The following is a 15,766-nucleotide window of genomic DNA, read 5'->3' as shown; positions in this document are numbered from 1 at the left end:
AGTGACGCCAAAATGAATGGGAGTCAATGGAATGCTAACAGCAGGTGAAGTTCTGCTACAATGGCGGCTCCCGGGGAGGCTTCAGTTTCCGGCAGATGGATTACCCCCTTGTTTCCAACCCAGGCTCATTAGAAAAACGTAAAATAGGCTACGTTGCATCGTGCACATTTATTTCGCAACAGTTTCAAAGTGAAATGTCCAATGAATGGCGCTAAAAGCGTGTTTTTCCCCGGAACAGATGGACGTTCATTACGTTGGAGTTTGTACGTTTCACCGCAGTTCTGAATTGAAATGTCCGGTGAGCGGCTTAATGCTCCATTTTAAAATAACGTACACCTACACTACACTAAACCTACCCGATAGTGTTAACAAAAGCAAATGTGACATAGAAACGCAATCGCAACCACGTCATTTTAGCTTGTTTTTTGAACTCTTGTCTTCGTGCTATATTTTATCACTTGTCATGCATTTTGTCACGTGATTCGTACCCGAGGTCTGCATCACAAGTAGCCTACAATTCTGTATCAGCTAAGCTATCGAGCAAGCTTGTTATGTCAGTAAAACCGAGCATATTGAGCTGGTTAATGATGCAAACTCCAAAATATATTAGTTTACAAATCATACACTTCGGTCAAAAGTGTTTTGAGGTCATAACATAATTGTGCAAGGTGCCGCGTGAACACAAGTCGTTAATCGATCATCTGCCATGTAATCATAATTGTGTGTAAAAACGATTAAAAGTGCTTGCTGTTTTACGGCCTCTAGTGTTCATTTCTGTTGGAAACGGCAGTCATATGTACCTATTGGTACGTATTTTGCGTTTTGCAAAACTGTTGCCACAGGTAGGCCTAGGCTACGTTTTTCCAATGAGTGTTGGTTTTTTTCAGGCTAACCACCATGTGACCACACAATAAACCATCTGAAGGGAATACATTTAAATTGTGTGACAATTAAGGTCACACTTTTAAAGAGTTGAACTTCACCGATCATGCATGGATTCTTAGAGCACTCTAACAAAACCAGCTCTAGATACTCCCTTTCACCCATGCATAGGGCATGGGTGGGGGTAAGGGTTCGGAGCCCGACAGCACTTCGCTGTGGCCCCTCCTGGGAGCCGCCCATCAGCTGCGCTCAGCTAAATGCACTCACATATGAATATTTCAGTGCCATTTAATGCTCCTGCTGCAGCCCCTGAGGAGCCTAGCATCAATTTGTGAACATGCCGTTAAAAGCCAGGATGTATAATCCAGAGTGAGAGCTGCTCTCCTCCCCACCAGGCCTTCAGTCCCCCGCTACTAGCGAACAGCTTTGGCAACTTTTTCCTGGCAAACTCTGCTGACTTCCCCCACCCCGGTTTAAAAATATATGTATCTGAGTGAAGAAGTAGACAAATGGTCTTGTCGTTTTCCCCCGGTTGGTCAGTTTTCCCAGAGCGCTTGTTGCTGTGCAGTCTGCTGGCAGTGGAGAGGGCAGTGATAGTCTGTTCATCTTCTGGCCCCATGGTGCTGCTGTAATGCTCACATGGAGCAGAAGAGCAAGGATAAAATAGCCACGCTCACACCATCTGCCTGCCCACTAGTCCCATGGGAACCTGAAGCAGAAATCGCCACATTTAGATATACACACCTTATTGTTCACTTGTCAGGTGTGAAAACATGAGCACTCTGCACCTCATTAAACAGCTGGAATCCTAATCAAGCCTATAACCTTGAGTAGAGAGCACAATGAAAATGCTGGTACACCCTGAACAAGGCTTTTCAAGGAGCAGAATGTTAGCTTAAATTCACAATCATCAAACTAAAATGTCACATTTCAAAAGTCAACACATACAATTATGGAGGAAAAAAAGGCACAAAATTATTCAGACAATTTTATAAAGGTGCCACTTTTCTGAAATACAAATGCATTAATGCATTATATATATTGCATTATATACAAAAAGTTGACTTTTTGATACAATTCTTTATTTATGACTGTTTTGGGGCAGAATTGTGAGAGTCCAGTCCCATGGTTGAAAAGCAACCCCAAGCTAACATCTCAGGATGCTTCACTGTTGGCATGACACAAGACTCATGATATCGTTCACCTTTTCTGCTCCACACAATCGATTTTCCAGATGTCTCAAACAGTCAGAAAAAAAAATTTGCACCAGCCTTCTGCTCTCCAATCCTTTTACTTTTTTTGGGAGAGAAGTGGCTTTTTGCTACCCTTCATGAAACCAGGCCGTTGTCCAAAAGTTTTGGCTTTCTCGCCATACATACAGATGAACTCACACCCACCTGCTGTCATACTGAACAAGCTCTGCACTGGGGAGACATGATTCCGTTGCGGATTCCTCAGAAGGAGACAGTCCTGGCACATGCTGGGCACTCTGGGACGTCCTGAAGCTTTCTTCACTGCATTTGAACCTCTCTCATTGAAGATTTTGATGATCTGTTAAATGGTTCTTTCAGGTGCAATATTCTTTGCATGTAAGGCCATTTTTAAGGGAAAGCGATGATGGCTGCACATCTTTCTTTGATGATAACCATTACTAAAATAAGAACACACTTCTTCCCCCATTTTATAGCAATCTGTCAGTATATGGTTACTGAGTGATACTCAATCACACTTTCCCATTATGCTGGTGATATTATTAGTGAAATGATGTCAACTTAATTTTTTTCCAGAGCCATAAAACAGTTCTTTGTTTGTTGGCCAATAAAGCTTTTTGTAATTATTTACAATGCATCTGATCACTCTTAATCTTTTATTAATCTACAAAATCAACACCACAACATTGAAGCAGCAAACTCTGTGAAACACAAAATGTGTCACTGCCAATTCTTTTTGCCACAGCTGTTTATGAACAATCGAAAAATTCAGTAAACCTGCATTAACTGGCCATAAATCTGAATATTCATAAAAACATTTTTGCACACCTGAAAATCGACAGAGGCTGTTTGATGCAACAGAACAAGCACAGGAGTAAACAACAGAAGAAGAAGATATGATTCGGCACAATTTTAAGAGAGTGATTCATATCCCAAGCATACTGCTGAATTGAAACAGCTTTGTAAAGATAAATAGTGGAAAATTCCTATTGACAGTTGTCCCGGTCTGAAGGGAACATTTTGTTAAAGGTATTTCTAGTTATTATCGTTCCCCACCCTGCACTGTGAATGTTCTCATTGTGTTCAATGAGGACATGGAAATGTCTTTATTGACAACTTTGTTTGTGTAATTTTTTTAACAGACTGCATGTTACCATTATTGTAAGATGACAACATTTTATAACTTCTTTATGCAGAAATCAAAAGAGTTCACAATGATATTCCTGCAACTGCATCTGAAAGGAGTTTGGGAATTAACCCTTGGGAAATAATGTACTGAAAACAATGAATGAACGACGCAGGAGTGAATTCTCAGTTTCTCGTGGTGGTCCGCAGAGGAGCTGTTACCTTCATTAGAGTGACAGACATATTTGTTACAGCTCTTAATAAATGTGCAAGAGCTGTTCTGTGTTGGCAGGGGCAGAGATACAAGCTCAGCATTTGTAAAATAAAAGGCCAGACTGACAGCAACACTGTTATGATAATAATGGAACTACTTCCTCTGCCAACAATGCAGAAATGCCCTGAGGCAGCAATCAAAAATTAATACTAATTATTATGTGAATGCTGCATTAAATCAGACGTATGTTGAATTATATATAAGCAACATGATTCTACTTTCAGAGGAGCATGCATGAGGACCTTTTTTTTGTGTTTTTTTTCATCAGTGTTATTCTGAGCTGGTGGTGAAATTGTCCGTAAGCATTTATATAAAACAAGTCTTATCAAGAGAACACATTGGAAAAACTACATTTAAAAAATAAAGAAAATTGAACAAGAATGACCTTTAATAATAATATTTTTTTATGGTCATGGCGTGATTTATTTCCGTTTAATATTGTGTGCATTAAATTCTGACTGTGGTTTTGGTTTTGGCACATGGAGCTGTTCTGGGGCTGGCTGGACACACAGCACTTTAAGTCTCATTTCTGATGAGAGCAGTAAATAATTTAGGGCTTAAAGCTGCCATTAGCCACACTTAAACTCTGCTAATGCAGACCCCTGACAGCTGGCCTATCCCCATTGGATGGGGCCCTGGATCAAACGGTTCTGGACGAAATAATGGGCCATGGTAAAGCACAAAATCTGTCAATAGGCATGTTGTTTTTAAATTCTGCATGTTTGTTGGTTGCACTGCGGTATTCCCATTACACAGGACAGGAGGAAATGCATTTAATGTTTACATGCATGTAGAATGCACATTAAGAATTTACAGGATATTACAATTAAAAACAGTGACCTTGTGCAGCTTTATAGATATTACTTTTTTTCTTACTCTACTGCATTCAGTAAAATAAAAAAATAAAAACATAATAATTAAAATGATTAATTCTGGATGTTCATTGGGTTTTTCAAAAATGAAAAATGTCTGTCGTCATTTATTTACTCACCCTCATATCGTTTTATTTACTCACCCTCATATCGTTTTATTTACTCACCCTCATATCGTTCCAAACTGTAGCCTATAATTTTCATTCTTCTGCGGAACAAAAAAAAAAGATATTTGGAGAAATGTACTCTTTAAGTAATCAAAACACCATTAAGTTCTCATTGAAAATACCACATTCCCTAAATATGGCTCTTAAATTAAAATAAAATGTATTAAACAACACCAAAATATCATCATCCACGTTTTTTATTTTTATGTGAATTCAATCTATCAAAAAACAATTATTCTATATATAAAAAAGAAGCGTTACCATGATGCAGATTAAATGTCCTTTCTTGATGTCAGATGTAAATTATATTTTTTATTAAAAATGTCATGTGACTTTAGCCTCAAGTCATGTGACTGAATAGTTCGCTACAGTGGCGAATGCGATCACATGGATGGATTTTTAACTTGTAGGTGAGAAGTTCAGAGTGACTGAGAAACCTGATTTATGTCAATTAATTTAAACATAGGCTAATCATATTTTTCAATGAGAGCTCCCAATCCGCTGCTGTTTTCATCAATAGCTTTAATACCTTTGATAACAATATCGCATGGCTAACGACAGTTCTTTTTTTTTTCCGAGCACTGCACTCACTCACGAGCGCTGGGTGTCACTATATACTTATCGCGGTAGTTCCCTTGGGTTTCAGTGATCGGAGAGGATGTAAGTGAAGTGGAGGAAGAAACTGCATGAAAGTTCGTCTTGACGAGCAAATATGTGCAGTAACCTATATGGCAAGATGTCATGCAGGGTATATTTTGTTTTCTCCCTGACGAATTGTGAGTGATGGACAGGAGCTAGGTTTTAATTAAGTAGAGGTTAAAAATATATTATGAAATGTATATAGCCTATTTATTTTTTCTCTATACGCTTATGTGTCAGTAGTCCCATTACAAATAGCCCCCCAAAATATGTGATTCATCCATTATATGAACTGAAATAGCATTGTGACAGGCCGTGTTTACATGCTCCTCATGCATGCAGTCTGATATTTAAGTTTAAGCCTTAAGTTTATCTGCTTGCGAATGTAGAACTTTCCTATAAATTGTGTAGACTACATATTCAATTTATTGTGGTAATCAAATTAACAAAGCCTATAACAATTATTTCATTTTAAGAATTTTAATTTATTTTAAATGGTTAAATTTAGGAAATATAAAAAAATTGGCAACGTAGGCCAGGCCTGCTATAAAGAGATTTCGGGGGGGAAAAAATAACGGAGATATCTCTCCTCCTTGGATTTGGTTTTTCGAAGCCTATATGGGGAAGAAAACGTTTATATTTGTGGTGCATGTTGGATATTTGCAACGAAAGACAGATGCATAAATAAGATCTCTTTGTGAAGTCGTCCTACATCCAGATAGTAGCCTATTATAAGCTTCCTCTATCTGAGAGATGTGGAGAGCTTAATCTATTGATATTGTGTATATTTGAGTTTAATACAATTATTTTGTATGTCCCTTCTAACATTCATGACACTGTTTTTGAACGTCCAAGACCTAGCCTTAAAAAAAAAAATCACAAAAAAAAAAAAAAAAAAAAATCCCCAGATAACAATATAGGCTATTGTTTATATAGGCTAAATGTTGATACCAATGTGACTTTAATTGGTCAAGCTAAACTAGCCATTTTTAAATACCAGTGCAAAAATGCAGGATATAATGTTGACATGGTAGCTTTAAATCTCTCGAGTGATCATTGAGTTAATGTTGCTTTTTTTAATGGGGTGTGAATGAAAGGACATGGGGACTGTGAATGAGTACGGAAGTTTAGTTTTTAAATGGAAAAATATTGAGTAGATTTCTTTTTTTATTGTAATAGTAGCGAGAAAATGCATTGTGTTGAATTGTCCCAAATGAAAGGGCTTTTTAAAGCAAAAAAAGTGTGTGAAATGTGAATAATCATGTGGTAAAACTGTATAAAAACACTGCTTTGTCGCTTTTAGATTGACACGAATCCAAATTACACCAATTAAAAAAGAAAAGAAAAAAAGTAAAATAGTTTTATGTGTTGGATTTTTTCGGGTTTGTGGTTAAACTTTTTAGCCAGTAGATGTCACCCTGATGATGATGGTAGCCTACTTCGACTTTAATATGCCACTTGAAAGACTTATCTGACGTTATGTAGATAGCATAATGTGAATCCAGGAACCCATAGAAAAAGGCTACCTCAAGTTGCCTAAATCTTTTTGTTTGTTTTTTGCATTTTTTCACGTCTTACCTTCCTGCAGCATAGGCTAGGCTACAAATTAAGATGTTTTCATATTGTTCTGAATCAACACGCAGAGTTATCGGATCATGTCTAGGGAGTGAAATGAATCAATACTGGGTGCAGTGTGACTTGTTGCCCCCTAGTGACGCGTCTTAGTTCGGATTTACGCCTGACGTCACGTCTTGTGCACCAGACAGCTCTCGTCTCAGCCCCCGTTCCTGTGTTTACACCCCTCTCCATCTCCTCACTCTGGACTGAAGTTGCGGGGCAGCCGGGAGCGCGCAGTTCCTTTTCTATCTTCTCTCTTTTCTTGCAAACGATCTTCTCTTAAGGCAACCTGTATGGTGGATATAATATTCAGCTCTTCTTTTTTGAATGATATGGGGGATCATTCCAAAAGTAAGCATTTCCGTAAGAAAATCTGTAAAACTTTATTTTTAAAAGTAGCTTTTAAATGTGTTGCAGTTGAAAATGTATTTAGAGAATAATTATGTTTTAAGTCAGGACTAGCCTACTGATTCTCCATTCTGCCCTCTGAGAAATAGATGTTTTGATTTTTCTCTAGCCCGGAGTTAGTTTTTACAAACTCGAAGACATGATTTCGATGTTTGTTTTTTATTGCGAAAACACTTGAAGGTGCCATCGATGCTCAATAAATGCCTGTATAACAGCTCACAACAATGTTTTTTCTTCTTCATGTGCAGAGAAGTCCGGACTTGCGATGTGTGTAGGCTGCGGCAGTCAAATCCATGACCAGTACATCCTGCGGGTCTCCCCCGACCTGGAGTGGCACGCAGCCTGTTTGAAATGCGTGGAGTGCAACCAATACCTGGACGAGACATGCACTTGCTTCGTACGGGACGGGAAAACATATTGCAAGAGAGATTATGTAAGGTAGGTTTTTTTGTTTGATTTGTTTATGAAAGACAATGAATTATTTCACAAATCTGTAACCAGTCGCTAATCAGATATTTTTGTAATGATCAAAAAACATCTGGCAGTAGCCGACTGTTAAATTAAAGTGGACTGATGCTTGGCTAGTATTAATAGTGGATTGATGTAATGATTTTGTCATTGCACATAAATTCTTTTTTTTCCCCCACATCAAACAGATTGTTCGGTATAAAATGCACAAAATGCACTTTGGGCTTTAGCAGCAGTGATTTGGTCATGAGAGCTCGGGACAATGTGTATCACATCGAATGTTTCCGCTGCTCGGTGTGTAGCCGGCAGCTTTTGCCCGGGGACGAGTTCTCTGTCCGGGACGAGGAACTGCTGTGTCGAGCAGATCATTGTTTGGCTCTGGAGCGCGGATCAGGCGGTAGTCCTCTTAGTCCGGGAAACATCCGCAGCAGAGGATTACATATGGCAGGTCAGTGTAGCACAATTACAATCAACTTGTAAATATTGGACACAATCAAGTAGCCCATCATATGGCTAGATATTGCAATTAAAAACGAACAAATATTATTTGGAACGGTTAGAACTTTAAGGTCAATTTTGAAACGCACTGCCCGGCCTCAGCACAAAACCAAAGGCTAAACTGAAATGTAATTATATTGGCTACTGTGGGAGGAATCGTGTAATGTTGTTACATAATAGCTAATTACAGGGTGATCCGCTTGATAACTTTGTTTAGTCAACCACTGATAAGCCTGAGCGGCAGGGCTATAGCTATACATGGTCTTTAATGTATAGCCTAAAAAAAAGTACAAATATTTAATACATTATATTATTTGGTTAAATTAAATGTAATATTGGTATTGATTATTGACACCTTTCAGAAAGCCAGAGCAATTAATTAGCAGATTTCAAGTTCTATTCAAAAATTGTCTGTTGCAAGGATATTCAAAATACAAGTTGGCTATAGCCTTCTATATCACGGGTGAAATGTAAATGATCTTTCAACAGCATTATTGTTATTATTGATATTTATATTCACTAGGCTATTATTCTTTTTTTATTTAACAATTTCTTCAGCCGACCCGGTGTCGGTCCGACAAACTCCTCATCGGAACCACGTGCACAAGCAATCGGAGAAGACCACTCGGGTGAGGACGGTGTTAAACGAAAAGCAGCTACACACTTTACGGACGTGCTACAACGCAAACCCGCGCCCAGATGCGCTCATGAAGGAGCAGCTGGTGGAGATGACAGGCCTGAGTCCGCGGGTCATTCGAGTTTGGTTCCAAAACAAGCGCTGCAAGGATAAGAAGAGATCTATACTCATGAAACAGTTACAACAGCATCATGGCGATAAGACGGTAAGTGTCTTGCTAATGCACTTTCAATGTGAGAAATTTGTGCGAAAAAAAAAAAAAACAGTTTGACCAGTGCAGCTTTTGACTGATCCCCTGACACTTGAATTGATCCGAGATTATTTGAATTTGGTCTGTAATTCGACTGCAGTGTTGGCTGAAAGCAAATCACAGACTCCTCCTACAGTGTAGCCTATAGCTTGGGGAATGTTTTAAACTCAGTTTTCTTCTCGGACTGTCTAATCCACTGAATAGTTTCCTTTTAATTATCAAACGTTTTGGGGGAAATTTAACACTGTTTTATGATGAATTCTCTCAATATGAAATTGTCTGTGTGGCTGTGTCCCTTCATCGCAGACTTTTTTGGTTCAGAATCTGCAGGGCATGACGGGCACTGCACTAGTTGCGGGCAGCCCAATAAGACATAACCCTTCAATGCCAGGACACCCGGTGGAAGTGCAGACTTACCAACCACCCTGGAAAGCCCTCAGCGAATTTGCACTTCAGAGTGACTTAGATCAACCTGCATTTCAACAGCTGGTGAGTGAATAAATTAAATTGTGCATTTTTGGTTTTCAAACTTTATATAAGACACTACCAAGAGTATTAGACTATCTATTTATTTATTTCGAGTTAACTTTGCCTCTCTCTTTCAGGTGTCTTTCTCGGAATCCGGTTCTTTAGGAAATTCATCGGGCAGCGACGTGACCTCTCTTTCTTCACAGTTACCGGACACACCGAACAGCATGGTACCGAGCCCGGTGGAGACGTGAGAGCGACTGCTCGTCTGTTCCCGGCAAATCGTGAGAACAGCTCATATCACGGACGCGGGGAAAGTCCATTACCATCACCGGACAGCGCTATCAGACTTATCGCAACAACCTGCTATGAGAACAGAGGATCCCTTTTCCCCAAAATACGTCAACAAATCCGTTATGGGCCACGGAGTGAAACGATGGAAAGTGAAACTCTGCATAGTAGACCTCTAAAAGAAGGGACTATCTTGTTCAATCGAAATGGATATTCGTTATGATGACCGTTTCGTTATCTGTGGTTTTTGGACATTTTTTTGAAAAATATCTTTTCAAAAGACTCAATTTCAGAAGTTAATGTTTTTTTTTTCCGTTGTGAATTAATGCAGACTATTTGTGTCTTTGAACAAAAATTAAGTTATTGTTATTTATTGTCACTTCAATTCGCAAAAAATAAATAAATCAGCACAGACAATTATTTTATTTAGCCTATATTTGTAATTAAAATGCGTTTAGGCCTAAATAAAAATATTTAATTTGTAGACTACAGAAAAATAAGAGTAGGCCTATTAAACAGAATTATAAGAGTTTGAAGATATGCCATAATTTTATATTAGCCTATAATAATAACAAAAAAAAATATATGGAGAAAACGCCGTTTCTTAACGTTGCACTGTTTTAGCAGAAAAATAGGCTACAAATCAACTAATTAAAGAAAGAAAGAAATAGGCTACATGGCTATGATAAATTACATAAATTAGCTAATTTGTCGAAAAACATCTTAAATGTGCCCAACTTAAGGCTCAATCTTGAATTTAATTATTTTTATCTTAAACTGATGGCCATCTGGTTAAGAGTGATGTCATAGGCTATTTTGTTGTTTTTTCGTGGTCAGATCGCTAACATGATTAGTTGTATTTTTCCTTGTCTAGACAAATGGCTAGGTCAGGATCAGTTGTGCTTTATGCTTTTGCCATCACAATAAACATTCACAGACGCGGAACGTGGATTGCGCAAAATTCACCAAAGTAGGCTACCAAGAAAACTTTGCACAGGAAATTGTAGCTGCTAGCCTAAATTAAATTGCTTATTGTTTAGGCTAATTAAATTATTTTATTATTCTTTAACAAATAATTTTTCATTCTAAAAGCCATTCATGGGGTAAATTCACGTGAATTAAAAGTTGAAAGCTGTTAGCTGAGCAGAAAACACGCTGATTTTATCGATTCACTAATAGTTCTTACAAGTTTTGAAATATGGCTGGACATTTCAAGGCCAACAAGACTTTTTCCTAAAAATAATGGCTATATGATCAGTGTTGTCGCAAGCAGGCTACAGCTAATCAAAATATGAGAGGATGGAGTTGAACGGTGAATTGCTTGATATGCTGACAGGTTTGGGTTTTTAGCTACTTCTGTACAGTCAAAAACCTTTCTTATTAAATTAAATGTTGCACATAATCTAAAAGATAGCAAAACAAAACTACATAATCATAATATCCCTAACATTTTTTGACAGTAGCTGGCTTTATAGTAGCCTAGCGTTACCTTCAGTATCAAGGTGCTATTGATACTGATGCAAATAGACAAGAGATAGCCTAAATATCCACAAGTTCATGCACACAAAGCTCCCTATAGCCTACTTCTTTTGCTTGTTCTGGTGAGTTAATCAGAGACATGAAAGGAAGCAAGGCATTACAAGATGAACCGTTGTAAGGTTTTAAGATCTGAATGTGGTTCTCAGCTCTCAGGTTTTGCAACCCATTTGCAACTGCTGACCATTTGTCATAGGATCATTCAAGCCAAAAATGAGAAGTTGTAAATGGGGTCTAGTGTTGCCAATTTCACCGATTTGGTTTACCCACTGAAATAGTATTCTGACAGTTCTTTTAATAACCGTGTGTTTGTGTGTGTTCACACGGATCTTACAGCAACATTTTTAACCTATTTCTTGCAATAGAACTATAAATCAAGCAACCCCACCCACCATGAAGACAAACTAAAAATAATGAATTCCTATTAGAATAAACACACACAAGAACACCACTAGCAGGCCAATATGGAGTACACACACACACTCACACACACACACACTTAAAAGCATGGAGGGAGGTCAAAGCCACCCACTCTATATAACAGACTATAAAACAGAGTTCAGGATGGCTACAGCTTTCAAGCACTCTGTCATTCAGAAGAAATACAAGCATCTGGCATTTGAGGAAAAGAGACGTCTAGAATTCTATGAAGTGGCTCTGCAGAATAATATAATCCCTCTGCATAATCCAAGATACAGAAATAGCAGTCAAGTTTGGAAGCTTCCTTCATATGTGGGCCGGATCAGATCAGACGGTGGGATTTTGGTCACACACAGGTACGGGTGCAAAGCTCGGGCCAAATTAAAGAAGATGGTGGGGGTGAAGCGCTGTGACCATGGCTCCATAAATAACTAGGATTTATTAGATCTTAAAAACACTTTTAACAATACCGACCCTAATGCATTCTATGTTTGATAATGCACTCAGGGCCTTAAGAGTGGGATAAACAGACCTATAACTCATGTTTTTATCATTCCAGCATGAGGAGAACACAGAATGTGTTCTACAGCAGCGTTCAAAGGGTCAGCGCAATATTGCTTTCAAATTAATGGCTACCATCACAGCAAACAAACCATCCTCAAACTAGAGTCAGTCTCTTCAATTTTGCCAGCAATTGTTCATTATATGTAAATGTTTGTGCTATAGAGATATTCACTTTGTGAAGTTATATGACAGTACTGTGTGTGGAAATATGTCCCCTTTAAAAACAAATGTTTTTAAATGTTTGATAAACAACAAAATGACAGAACAGTTTACACTAATCTTTTGTGACACGTTCTAATGAAATTATGTTAAACCAAAAAACATTAAGTAACAGGAACTTCATTATTTAGGTAACCAAGTTAATTTTTCCAAGCTAATTCTAATTTCAACATTTAGTGGTAGCACTTAGAACCAATTCATTTTAATATAATTTCAGTTCAAATGAACAGCTTTAACATGTAAACTTAACCATGAGCAGTACTCTTCAGCATAATGCTAACTCTTTTAAATGTCAAAGGTCTTTCCCTTTACTAAAACGCATTAAATAACATTTCATTTAAACAAAATTATTATCCTCCTCCAGTCCTAAGCAAAGCATGCTGGGAACTAGAAAGTTATCAAGATTATGCAGAAATTTCAGTTTAAATTACATACTAGGATACATACAGTTAATAATTACATAAATTACATAATGTAATTTAATACATGTAAATATTTAATGTATTACATACATTAGGTTGATGTAATTATCAACATTATTATGTCAACAGAACTCATCAAAAACAATGTTTGCAACTTAAAAAGTTTTAATTAAATCAATAATTTTTTTACTTGCAAGTGCAACCATGCATTTATTTAGGTTTTGGTAATAGGTCCTCTGAATTTCTTTTTTGATGTACAGCAGTGAAATCTTCTGCATGCCAAAGATTTTAGACATACAAAACCTAAACTTAAAAGGAAATTAAATATGTCATTCAATTTGGATGAAAAATATTCCCTTGACTAATCACTCCTTTAGAGGTACAGTTTATCAAACACAACAACAGTTTTTTAATGAACTGCAATATATTATTCTACAGCTGTCACTGGGTGTAGCCTGAGTGACGGAGCATTTCATGCGAGTATTAAAAAAGCAGCCTATATGGGTGAATCATCTCAATCTGATGACGTTCCTGGCTACGTTTTATTCGCATAATTATATATGTTTTTTTTTTGGGGGGGGGGGGGGGGGATAAATCAAGGGTTCTGTTCTGTGCCAAAGTGCTCTCAAAGGATAATGTGAGGTGGAATAAATCATAAATACAGCATGAAAATCAGGAAATTAATGTCTTTTCAGAATATTAAAAACTAACATAGATGATGTACAAGGTAATGATTCTCCTTAGGGTATTTTGAGGACTTTTGAGGAGTTAGAATATACATCAAAGAGGGGGTTCCTCTGTGGAACAGAAAAGAAGCCGTTCTGAAGACTGTTTGTCCATACAATGAAAGTCAGATGGTTCCAAAACAACACAAAAAAAAAACCTGAGACATTTTTTTTAAAATACCTTATTTGTGTTCAACAGAAGGTAGACATACTATGCACAGGTTTGATGCTGAGAGGGAGTAAGTGTTTACATGATTTTAGGAGACAGGATGTTTCTTGCAACAGATCAACGGGTACATCATCATTGTCCCATGGTCCTGACAATATACCACACACACACACACAGACTGAATGAATGGGTTGTGTCAGAGGCTGGCCTTGGGGTCAGCGTTGCTTTCTTGTGCCAAAACTGTTTATGTTATCCTAGGGGAGAAGAAAGAGGCCGAACATGTTCCCTCCCAAACATTTATGCTGTCTCAAGCTTGCACCCAACACATACCAGGAGCCACTGACTGAAGCTGCCCTTAACATCAAACATCAGAGATGGGCACTCGTAAAATACCCTGTGCTGAACTTCACCCGGGAAAAGAAAACAGAATGCTAGCAGTGAGTCAATGCTCTGAAATGAAACTGGCTCAATAAATAAGAGATTCTGCATCCTTGTTCAATAAACTTTATTAAAAGCACACTCTCTTCTTCAGTTGCTGACACGTAAGCTTTCCATGTGGCTGACATGATGACAGGGACGTGTTACAGATGCTCAGATTCATTTGGAAATTCTCATTGAGCATCTGAAGCATTTGAAAGCAAAATAATATATAGTATTTAAATAATTCAAATAATATTTTCTTTATAAAAATATAATTTTAAAATCCTCTCAGTTATTTCTAGTAGATACTTCACCTCTGTAAAGATGAATGTGTATTTAAAATGGGTCATTTATGTAGTAGAAATGAGAAAACTAGACTGAGAAAAGCCAGAAAATGTATTTGTGGCTCATGTGGATGAAAGACAACAACTCCCAGAATGCACTTGCTTCACTGCCCTACGAGGCCACGCCTACCGGTAACAGAGCGCGGTTAAACAACAAGGCTAGGCTACTACTGAGTCTCCGTGACGAGTCTGCCCGGGATTTCGAGACCGCCCAAAATGTCCGGGATTCGGCTGCGTTCTACAGTCGGCATTCATCATGTGGCAAGCAGGATGAGACTGAGGGCCGCGGGAGAACGACGTGAGGCCTGATGAGCGGTACTGATTACTGACTCGTATCTCTTACGGAGGAACGTGAATTTTCTTAGCAATGTTAAAACGCACATTAACCCATCACTTGTTCATGTAAACACTACATTCAGATTCACCAATCGGAATGAATTCAGTTAGATTGAAACAAAAGGTGTGCATGTAAACAATGAATGGCGACTGCAGAAAGCAAAAGCCGAATCCTGGACATTTTGGACGATCTCGACGACCGGACATGTCCGTGAAAAAGAGGATGGTAACCCCTACTACTCAGCTTTCTCCACAGAATAAGAACCTGTTAGCTTAGCTTCCAAAAAAAGATGGCTGACACTATTTGTACATTCTGTGAGTGAGATCCCTCCCTCTATGAGCGGGTTGAAAACATGCGGATCTAGCGCCTTCTACTGGCTGTAGTTTTTAGCCTCTGGCCAAAAAAAAGCCTCCGATGACGCAGAATGAAGATTTTTGCGTCATCGGAGGATTTTTTACAGCCAAAAAATACATAAATCTCTTGTCTTAGGGGGATGTGAGGGAGGGAAGCACGGTAATTTGAAAATACTACAGGTTTTCTACTGATACTAAGCTTAATGCTAAATCCTGAAGTATCCCTTTAATGTATACGGAACAGCATACATTCCTCATTAGATTGTCCAGACCTGAGAGAACTTGATTCATCTTTCAGCTCTCTTAGTTTAATTACAATTCCCCATTTGGTATTAATTATGCAATTCAACTGCACCTAAATATGTTTAAATTAGTGAGAAAAGGCAGGAAAGGGTGCCATAAAACGTCCTGAAAAGACTGGCTCTAGTAGAAACGGTCATAATCTTAATC

At 38.1% G+C, this 15,766-nt stretch overlaps 1 protein-coding gene across 12 annotated transcripts; it reads left to right on the top strand.

The window, feature by feature from the left end:
- Positions 1 to 4,798: 4,798 nt before the first annotated feature.
- On the top strand, positions 4,799 to 12,587 carry isl2b (ISL LIM homeobox 2b). 12 transcript variants are annotated; one of them, XM_079587557.1, is made up of 6 exons: positions 4,799 to 4,937; positions 7,444 to 7,633; positions 7,852 to 8,111; positions 8,720 to 9,003; positions 9,370 to 9,537; positions 9,654 to 10,230. In XM_079587557.1, exons 2-6 carry the CDS (start codon positions 7,461 to 7,463, stop codon positions 9,768 to 9,770), a joined length of 1,002 nt encoding a protein of 333 aa, XP_079443683.1. In that variant the 5' UTR covers positions 4,799 to 4,937; positions 7,444 to 7,460; the 3' UTR covers positions 9,771 to 10,230. The 12 variants fall into 12 exon arrangements, with proteins under 12 accessions (XP_079443683.1, XP_079443693.1, XP_079443689.1 ...); XM_079587567.1 differs by having other exon boundaries at positions 4,874 to 4,941; positions 9,654 to 10,434; XM_079587563.1 differs by having other exon boundaries at positions 4,875 to 4,941; positions 9,355 to 9,537; positions 9,654 to 10,231.
- The last annotated feature ends 3,179 nt before the right edge of the window (positions 12,588 to 15,766 follow it).

Source organism: Phoxinus phoxinus, assembly GCF_949152265.1.
Source record: "Phoxinus phoxinus genome assembly, chromosome: 2".
Taxonomy (NCBI): domain Eukaryota; kingdom Metazoa; phylum Chordata; class Actinopteri; order Cypriniformes; family Leuciscidae; genus Phoxinus; species Phoxinus phoxinus.
Note: the sequence above shows the minus strand (reverse complement) of the source record. Positions and strands in the feature narration are given on the sequence as shown.

Coding starts and splice junctions, on each gene's coding strand:
- isl2b (XM_079587556.1), top strand. CDS start 7,081: ATGGTGGATATAATATTCAGCTCTTCTTTTTTGAATGATATGGGGGAT. Junction 7,634..7,851: donor TGCAAGAGAGATTATGTAAG/GTAGGTTTTTTT, acceptor CACATCAAACAG/ATTGTTCGGTATAAAATGCA. Junction 8,112..8,719: donor CAGAGGATTACATATGGCAG/GTCAGTGTAGCA, acceptor CAATTTCTTCAG/CCGACCCGGTGTCGGTCCGA.